This window comes from Paecilomyces variotii, assembly GCF_004022145.1.
Source record: "Paecilomyces variotii strain CBS 101075 chromosome Unknown C8Q69scaffold_23, whole genome shotgun sequence".
Classification (NCBI taxonomy): domain Eukaryota; kingdom Fungi; phylum Ascomycota; class Eurotiomycetes; order Eurotiales; family Thermoascaceae; genus Paecilomyces; species Paecilomyces variotii.
The window spans coordinates 105585-116236 of NW_021167162.1; the positions used below are offsets into that span (position 1 = coordinate 105585).

General features: G+C 27.8%; 2 protein-coding genes across 2 annotated transcripts; both read left to right on the forward strand.

Moving 5' to 3' along the window:
* The first annotated feature begins 191 nt into the window (after positions 1-191).
* Positions 192-1251, forward strand: C8Q69DRAFT_192891 (hypothetical protein). The gene is made up of 2 exons (XM_028625995.1): positions 192-544; positions 621-1251. Exons 1-2 carry the CDS (start codon positions 369-371, stop codon positions 1069-1071), a joined length of 627 nt encoding a protein of 208 aa, XP_028480947.1. The 5' UTR covers positions 192-368; the 3' UTR covers positions 1072-1251.
* Positions 1252-1825: 574 nt separating this feature from the next.
* C8Q69DRAFT_409989 (S-adenosyl-L-methionine-dependent methyltransferase) lies at positions 1826-2839 on the forward strand (the record flags this gene model as incomplete). Its single annotated transcript, XM_028628274.1, has 4 exons — positions 1826-1878; positions 1947-2112; positions 2173-2451; positions 2513-2839. The coding sequence occupies 4 exons, from the start codon at positions 1826-1828 to the stop codon at positions 2837-2839; spliced, it is 825 nt and encodes a 274-aa protein (XP_028480948.1).
* Between the last annotated feature and the right edge of the window lie 7813 nt (positions 2840-10652).

A 10652-nucleotide genomic window follows, 5' to 3' on the forward strand; every position in this document is an offset into this window, starting at 1 on the left:
GCCCTTTGTGCATAGTTTGGACGTTACCGAGGATGGCTAATCCATGCTTGTTTCCCCGGAATGCGGAGTAGTTGACTGTTTGGAGTGCTAAAATGCGCTTAACTATGTATATTCATATCACGAAATAACATAGGCCCTGTTCTGTCTTCATGTAAAAGTGGCATCCCATAATCCCGATACTTCCTGCGTGATACTGGTTTCATTTCGTACACGTGGTTTAGGCCGTCTATCCAAGGTCCAGCAAGAGTTATATACGTTCTTATTACAGAATCTCTTTTGTTTATATATATGAGGGTAGCTGTGTATTATTTGAGATCCCAGCCTGGTCTCATTCTCCTCGTCCAACATTTTTCTTGGAGCGCCTTAAAATGACGAAATCTCGAGAAATACGCCCTCTGAGATGGATTCGAAGGGCACCAGGGGCATGTCGCAGATGCCGCAAGAGGAAGATCAGATGCGACGCATCGATCCATGGGCAGCCATGCAGCAACTGCCGACTAGATGGTCGAGATGACTGCGAGATTTATGTTAAGAACATCAGACGGTAATCTATGCATACTGCGATAAGCTTCAATCTCAATCTCTGTTAGAGTATTTCCGACTGACCTTGTCTTCATAAGTAGATTTAGACCTTCTGCCCGCTGTCCGTGGCCTCATCCAGAGAGTGCGCAATACCATGATCGTGATGTTCCATCAACAGCATCGGAGAATCCGCTGAGGTGGCACATAAGCTTTCCTCATATATACCAGATGGAGGCTACACGAGCAGAAAAGGATCGGGGAAATGAAGACAACCGTAACATTTTCGGTTTAGAGCCTATGGTGCTATTAAATCCTGATCTTTTCGATTCTGAGGATAGAAACAGAAGTGAGAAAAATATGCCGGACACTCGACACATGGGTATACATGATTTAATTGGAATTGAGGAGAGATCTAACGCTGCTGCTGGTCAAGAACCAAACTCGCCATCGACAATGCGTCATACGCTCAATGGGCAGACCAAGCACCATGATGCAGTCACATCGTCCGTGAACCTTGACTTTTTGGACATCAAACATTTATCACGCTGACAAGATGCGTACATTCCGGCTTTATTATCCATTAGTATCGTGACGAGGCCAGATAAGGCTGATCCGTCTAGTAATAGTAACGTCGTATAGCGTCAGAGATATTTTCCGCATGCGGAACGTTCCCAGCGGACATTGATATCATTTACGGGGACAGTTAATATTGTATAAACGGTATCTCAATGATGGATTGCTTCACACAGGTGGACACTACTTATAAAGTTCCCTGAATTTTCGAGTCGTCTCTAGAAAGTTTGGATCTTTCAGTGGGTAGGCAGCTGTGCCTGCGCCACATTCTGATAGTTTCCCATGCGAGATAGTAGTGTTGTGCGCTTTAGATAGTGCTGGTCGAGATTAGAGTACTTAGTATTCTTTGTCTTCATCATGGATATCTTGTAGAGAGGATATGAGCAAGTAGAGACCTTGACTTCGCCGACCTTTTTCGAAAGGCCGAGATGGACCCCACCACATCCGCCGTGAACGCCGATCCCCAAGATATTTCTGGAGACAAACCAGGTTCATTTTCTAGTTCCCTCGAGGACCGTATAAACACTGCCCTATTTCAACACCACAAAGGAAGAAGACAGTGACAGCGCGGTCGAGTACATTGCCCAGGTGGGAAACATCTTGTCGCAAAAGCCTCTTCACATTGTAACAGTTTGGTCCTTTCCCAATCTCCGCCATCTCCGTTTCCGAATATCAGACATCCCGGCGAGTCTGTATTGAGTCAGGTTATCTAAAGACTTCTATAACTTCCATGAGCTCAATTCCACAACCTCCTGGACGTCTGATCTCTCATTTCGCTAATAGGTGGACACACAATGCAACGCCCTGCTAATCTCACATCAACATATCACCGCTGACACTATATCGAAAAGATCTCGAGAGACTCAAAGTACCGGATGGTCAGAACTATGGGAGACAAACCAGAGCGATCTCTGGGATCGTGGGAAACCATCGCCGGCATTGATTGATTTCATCGAAAGCCGACCAGCGGTCTTGCCTAAACCCGAGAATGGTCGTCGTTTAAAAGCGCTCGTGCCTGTATGCTTTTCATCTCTATTGGGGCTTGTGCGTGATAGACTGGTACTCATTTTCGAATAGGGCTGCGGAAGAGGCTACGACGTAGTCGCGTTGACCCTGCATGGTTTCGATACATACGGTCTTGAAGTGTCGAACAAGGCCGTCGAGACGGCTAGAGAATATGCAAAATCAGAACTAGCTAAGCCTATCCAGCACAACTACGGCGAAAGGTCCAGCGAGTGGCCCTTGGAACACGCAGGAAAAGCAGAATTCGTCCAGGGCGACTTCTTCCAGAGGGATTGGGAAGCTGCTTGTGCTTCGGATGGCGTCAGGGGGTTTGATTTAATCTACGACTATACTGTAAGCATCCACTGATTATGCTGTAGCCATCCAGGCTTAGAGTTGACTTCTTTGGCTTGAGTTTCTCTGTGCGCTTCTACCTGAAATGCGAAAAGACTGGGCCCGTCGCATGCGCGAGCTTCTCGCACCTGGTGGTATTCTAGTCTGTCTGGAGTTCCCACTATATAAGGATCTCAAAGCTCAAGGGCCACCGTGGGGTCTGAGGGGTGTGTACTGGGATCTCCTCGCAGTGGGGAATGATGGCATCCTGAATGAACCCAGCGAAGAAACAGATGGTGCTCAAGGACCATTTGAGCGAGTTCTATACTTTAAACCAGCTCGGTCATACGACAGTGGAAGAGGGACTGATATGGTGAGTGTCTGGCGTGCGAGGGCTCAGCAGATCTGAAGCTGTGATCAAAAACATGCAGTGTATACAGAGTATGCATCTTCAATCTAGAAAAGAAAGCCCAGATCAGACAAAAAGCCTACTTCACGACAAGCACGCATGGAAATTAATTAAACCAGCATGGCGCTTTGGCCCCAACTAACCTAAGTAGCGTGGGACAAAAGATGCGACGAGGTGAGGGGGTAAAAACGCCCCTAAGGTCTATATTTTGGGCTGCTTAGCGGGGGCAGATTTTAAAGTAGGATTTAGTGGTCCCTATAAGACCTGCAAATTCCTTCGGGTTAATTGATTGTAGGCGAGTTAGTAAGTTAGCGCCTTATCTCTGCTAGAGAGGGATTGGACCCCAGGGATTAGGGGCCGAACACTCACTGCGCTGAGCGTTAGAACACAAAACTAAGTGTTCGGGGATTGAACCTGCCGTGATACTAGTCAAATTCTCCATGGGAGGATCATAGATTTCTAATGCTAGCGGTGCGCATGTCCATTATCAGCCGCAAACGCCTCTATACTAATTTAGTGCTTACAACATTACCGTGTTTAGTCATCTGCCGACCGTTTCTACCTGCCGACTGTTTTTTACTATAGGACGCCGAATTATTAAATCTACTAGATTTCAACGATAACATATTCAAATTAATTAATATTTAGAGGGTTTAATCTAGGCAATTAATAAATTATATTAGACTAGTTTTTAGGATCCCTAAATCGCTCGGGCAGTTATATCTACTATCCTCAACTAGTTACTGCTAAGGGGCCTATTTTAGCTTTAATCATCTATTTAATAATATTTTCTTCCAATATCTATTATTTTATAGGTTTAGATCTCTTCTTTAAGCTCTAATTAGCCTATTTTAATTCCTTTTAAAGCTAAATAACTGCCTATTTTACTATTTTTTTTTCTTCTTTAAAGTATTATTTTTCTTCCTATATTTATAGGCGAGCTAAATAGTCTGCTTTTTAGATTTTATACTTTTCTTAAATAATATATTATTTCTCTTTTTACTGCCGCTGCTATTAAAATTAAAACTCTTATTTTTAGTATTATAATTATTATTTAGCTTTCTCCTTATCTGCTAAAATCTACTATACCTCTTAAACCTTAATTAGATTAAAGAAAATAATATTATTATTTTTTAGTTGGCAGAGAAAAAGCTATAAAATTCTAGCAGGCTATTATTTTACCTGCTTATTAAGAATAATATATTATAGACTAATATTTTATTACTAGAGGAGTATATTTTTAATATATAAGTTTATTATAGTATTTATAAGCTTTAATACCTTCTTATTATATATATTATTTAAAACTTCTTATAGAAGCTTTTTAATCTTTTATTAGTTACTTATAGATAATATTAACTAACTTAATTCGCTTAAAAAAGGCCTTTCTTTAAGTTTTTTTTTAAAATACTTAAGAATAACCTATAAATTAAATAGGTATAGACTAGTTACTGCCTATCTATTATTAATATTTTTTACTATAAAAGTAGTGTCTCAGCTAAGAAAAAAGAGATTAAAGAAATCCCTCTTTTTAAAATAGCTAAATCTTAGGTATTTATTTAGCTAAATATCTAAATAAGTATTATAGGCTTTAGCTAATAGGCTAAATAGAGAAATATTAAGCAATTATAATATATATATAGAATAAGGCAGAAATAATAATAATAGAATTCTATTATAATCGCAATAATTAATAAAGTATTTTATAATATAAGAATTATAGCTATTAAAGATTAATAGTATTATAGGAAGATATATTAAGACTTAGTATAAAGTCTTTAAGCGAGTAGGTATTAAGAAAGAAGAGAAGAGTATTTAGCTTCGGAGCTTAAAATAGAGCTAGAGAAGAAGCTTTAGCTATAGATTAATATAGTAAACTAATAATAATCTAATATTAAACTAATACTAAATAATAATAGAAAGAAAAAGCTAATTATTTTATTCTAAATAACTAAAAGGTATTATCTCTTTTTTTTTACTTTATTTATAGACTTTTTAAAGACTTTAAATAAAAATATATAATCTCTTAACTAATTATATTCTTTATACTAATTCTCCTTATTATATAGCCTCCCTTCCTTTAAGAGTAAATGCCCTTATTTATCTTCTTTAATTATTATAATTTATACTATTTTTTCTTTCTAATATTATAAATTATTTTTAAAGTAAAAATACTCTAATTTTTAGTATTATATATATCTTAAAATCCTTAATTTATAAAGCTAAGTTCCTTTCTTTTATAAATAATCTTAAATTAATAATATATCTTACTTTAATATAAAATATAGCTTTATTTTAACTTTTAAATAATCTTAGTTCAGCTAATTAAATATTATTCTGCTTATAGTTATAACTTTATTTACTTAAATATTAAAAGGCCTAAATCCTCTTTAATTAAATCTTATCTTATCTTACTCCCTATAATTAAAATAATAAATATTATTAAAATTTATTTTTTAATTCTTTAATACTAGCTAATATAAATTATTAATAAAGATTACTTCTCCCTGCCTAAGTATAATATTTCTTAAACCTATAATTTCCTCAGACTTATCTCTAATAATTAGTCTAATTTTTAGAATTATAAAACTTTAATTTATTCCTCTCTTAGGAATAATAATCTCTATATTTAATATTCTTAGCTTATATCCCCTAAGATATTAAACCTATAGCCTATATTTATTATAACTATATAATGCTAATTAGATTAAATAGATTTAAATATCTTATATAATAACTTTCTAGAGAATACTTTTAAATAAGTTTTTAAACCTTATTATTCTTTTATCCTTCTTCTTATAATAAAGGGCTATTTTTACTTCTATAATAATATATTATAATATCCCTTTTATTAATTTCCTTTTAAAGGATATAATTTAAAAAACCCTATTTATTTTTTAATAGTTAAAATCCTCCCTTATTATAATACTTAATTAGATATATTAGTCCTATATCTTATTTAAGGTAAAGTCTTCTTTACTTAAATTAAAATATTTTTTATCCTTATATTTAAATTTAAGATATTCTTTAGCCTTATATAAATTATCTCAGACTTTATAATATAAATTACTTAGTATATTACTAGAAATATCTATATTAATTAACCTAAGATCTTTAAACAGTTAAACTATCTCTAATATTAGAGATTTCTTAAAAAAAAAGTCTTTAAATAAGAATTTTTTAACTTCTATATTATTTTTATCTTCTATATTTTTAAGACTTCCTAAAATAGGACTCTTTATTCTTTCTTTAACTTAGCTATTATTAAGTATATTTAATATCTACTTAGCCTCTATATTATCTTTAAATTATATAATTCTAATATTTTATATATCTTTTAAATGCCTAATTTTTTTTTTAATAAAGGGGTCTTCTAGGTTTATTATAGAAAAGGAGGGCTTTATATTAATTTTTAAGGCTTTACTAAAAGATTCTATTACCTATTTATCTCTAGAAATTTTATTTATAGACTATTTAGTTTCTTTAAATAAATTTTTATAAAGATAGATTATTATTTTAAATAATTCTTTCTTCTACTACTTTATTATTACTAGCTTTATATTTTTTATTATTTTTAATACTCTTCTAGCTTCTTTTATAAATATATTCTCCCTTATATTAATTATATTAGCTAATAATTATATATAAGGCTTATAGATTAAGTTAATCTTCCTAGAATTAATCTATTATAAGACTTCTCTAATCTCCTTAATGCTTATATTTAGTCTATTTAGCTAAAACTATACTTTAATTTCCCCCTTATCCAGGCAGTAATAATCCTCAAGGTTAATATTAAGTTTTTATCCTTATTAAAACTATTTCTAGTAGTCTATACTAGTATTCTAAAATTCAAGGTTATTATTATTATCTATTGTTGTAGGAAGATATATTAAGACTTAGCATAGAGTCTTTAAGCGAGTAAGTATTAAGAAGGAAAAGAAGGGTATTTAGCTTCAGAGCTTAGAGTAAAGCTAAAGAAGAAGCTTTAACTATAGACTAATATAATAAATTAATAATAATCTAATACTAAACTAATATTAAACAATAATAAAAAAGAAAAGCTAATTATTTTATTCTAAATAATTAAAAAATATTATCTCCTTTCTCCTATTTTATTTATAGACTTTTTAAAGATTTTAAGCAAAAATATATAACCTCTTAACTAATTATATTTTTTATACTAATTCTCCCTACTATATAATCTCTCCTCTTCTAAAAGTAAATACCCTTATTTACCTTTCTTAATTATCGCAGTCTATACTATTTTCTCCTTTTAATATTATAAATTATTTCTAAAATAAGAATATTCTAATTTCTAATATTATATATATTTTAAAACCCCTAATTTATAAAGCTAAGTTCCTTTTCTCTGCAGATAATCTTAAATTAATAATATATCTTATTTTAATATAAAGTATAGCTCTGCTTTAACTTCTAAATAATTTTAATTTAATTAATTAAGTATTACTCTGCTTATAATTATAACTTTATTTATTTAAATATTAAAAGGCCTAGATTCTCTTTAATTAGATTTTATCTTATTTTGCTCCCTATAATTAAAATAGCAAATATTATTAAAATTTATTCCCTAATTTTCTAATATTAGCTAATATAGATTGCTAATAAAGATTATTTCTCCCCGCCTAAATATAATATCTCTTAAACCTATAATTTCCTTAGACTTATTTTTAGTAATTAATTTAGTTCTTAGGGTTATAAAGCTCTAGTTTATTCCTCTCTTAAGAATAACAGTCTCTATATTTAATACTTTTAGCTTATATCTCTTAAGATATTAAATCTATAGCCTATATTTATTATAATTATATAGCGCTAATTAGATTAAATAAATCTAAATATCTTATATAATAACCTTCTAAAGAATACTCTTAGATAAGTTTTTAAACCTTATTATTCCTTTACCCTCTTTTTTATAATAAAAGGCTGCTTTTACTTCTATAATAATATATTATAATATCTTTTTTATTAGTTTCCTTTTAAAGAGTATAATCTAGAAAATCTTATTTGCTTTCTAATAATTAAAGTTCTCTCTTATTATAATATCTAACTAGATATATTAGTCTTATATCTTATTTAGGGTAAAGTCTTTTTTACTTAGATTAAAATATTTTTTATCCTTATATTTAGATTTAGGATACTCTTTAGCCCTATATAGATTATTTTAGACTTTATAATATAAGCTGCTTAGTATATTATTAAAAATATCTATATTAATTAACTTAAGATCTCTAAATAGTTAAACTATCCCTAATACTAAAGATTTCTTAGGGAAAAGATTTTTAGATAAAGATTTTTTAACTTTTATATTATTTTTATCTTTTATATTTTTAGGATTTCTTAAAATAAAACTCTTTATTCTTTCTTTAACCTAGCTATTACTAAATATATCTAATATCTGCTTAGCCTCTATATTATTTTTAAATTATATAGTTCTAATATTCTATATATTTTTTAAATACTTAATTTCTTTTTTAATAAAGGGATCTTCTAGATTTATTGTAGAAAAGGAGAGCTTTATATTAATTCTTAAGGCTCTGCTAGAAGATTCTATTACTTATTTATTTTTAAAAATTTTATTTATAAATTATTTAGTTTTTTTAAGCAAACTTCTATAAAAATAAATTATTATTTTAAATAATCTTTTCTTCTGCTATTTTACTATTGCTAACTTTATATTTCTTATTATTTTTAATACTCTTCTAGCTTCTTTTATAGATATATTCTCCCTTATACTAATTATATTGGCTAATAATTATATATAAGGCTTATAGATTAAGTTAATCTTCTTAAAATTAACCTACTATAAGACTTCTCTAATCTTTTTAATACTTATATTTAATCTATTTAGCTAAGACTATATTTTAATTTCTCCCTTATCTAGGCAGCAATAATCCTTAAGGTTAATATTAAATCTTTATCCTTATTAAAACTATTTCTAATAATCTATACTAGTATTTTAAGATTTAAAATTATTATTACTATTTATAAGTATTTTTAACTTTTTTTTAAAAATATTATCTTCTATACTTCTTAATCCTATTATACTTTATACTTTTTTAATATAAATTTAATATATAATAGTAGGTTTAATCCTTTCTTTTCTTAAAAATTCTAATATTTTTTTATTTTTTAAATTATTAATAGCCTTTTTTATTAATATAAATATATTAACTTTATATTTATATCCTTTTTTTAGCTATTTCCCCTTATCTTAAGTTTTAAGCTTTTTTTTCTCTTTTAGCTTTTTAGGACTCTTAATTCTTTTTTTCCTTTTTTCTCCTCCTTTATATTTTTCTTTCTTTTATCTAATATTAGATTTATTAATAAGCTTTTACCTAAATCTTTTATTTAATATTTTTTTTTTCTCCTATAATCTCCTTTAAAAGATTATTCTCCTTTATTTTTATTTTAATCTCTTATAGTTCTTTATTAATAGGCTTTTAAAAAATTAGTCTTTTTCTATTAAAGGCTTTTTTTAAGATATTTTTTACCTTTCTAATATTAATTAATTAAAGGCTTTTTTTAATTAATATTTCTTATCTCTTAATATTATAAAGTCTATTAACCTATACTTTTATTAAATATATAGCTATTATTTTCTAGTCTCTAATATTAGAAATTAATCCTCTTATAGCTATTAAGATTTAATATAACTTTCTAATAATTAATAAGACTTAGTCTATAATCTCTTAGCCCTATTTCTTTATAGCTTTATAGTAACTTTTATCAGCATATTTATAATTCTTTTTTACTTATATTTTTAATTCTTTTAGCTTATTAATAGCTAATATTTTTTTCTTTTTTATTTTTTTTAATAGCTCCTATTAGTTTAAGAAATTATAAAAATTATTAGCTATTTTATTATATCTGCTTTAAAAATTTAAAATAATTACTGCTATATTACTTATAAACTAAAATTTTTTTTTTTATTATTAGCCTTACTTATTATCTTTTTTATAAACTTATAAATTTTGCTAACTGTAGTATATATATATATTTTAAGTTAAAGAGCTTTATTCTAATAGATAATATTTTATATTTCTAATATATTTTTTTCTATTTTTAATATATATCTTTATAAAATAATTCTTTAAAATAGTTTCTAAATAAAAAGATATATTTAAAAGATAAGATAGGGTTAAGTTTAGTTTAATTTAGTCTCCAATTATTTTTATTATAGTATTATATAATATAAAAAGTAAGATTTTTATAATAAGGTAAAAATTTTTTATTTATTGCTTATATTCTTTATCTAATATTTTTTATTTTTAGCTTTATTTATAGACTTTTTTAAGGTATTTAAGCTAATATTATATATTTTTTAATTATCTCTTTTTTTTTTCTTTCTTAATTATCTTTAGGTATCTTTAAATTCTTCTCTTCCTTAAAAAAAGACGCCCTTATTTTAAGTTTACTCTCCTTCTCTTCTTATTATAATATTTTTATTTAATATTAAACTTATTTTATTATTAATTTTTTATTTCTCTTCTTTTAAGCTAATATTTTTAGAAGGAGGGTATTAAGACTATAACTATATATTTTAATCTAGATAATATCTAGTCTATATTATTATTATTATTATTTAGTTACTAATTTTCTTACTTAGATATTATATTATTATTTATAATTAATATTTTATTTTAATCCTCTTATAAATAATAGCCTTTTAAATAATTTTTATAAATTAGGTCTTTAAAAAATATATTATCTAACTCTTTAAGCTTATAGAATTTTTTTAAGGACTTTTTTAATCTTATATAATCTAAGCTAATAGTATACTAGTTTTTAAAATAAA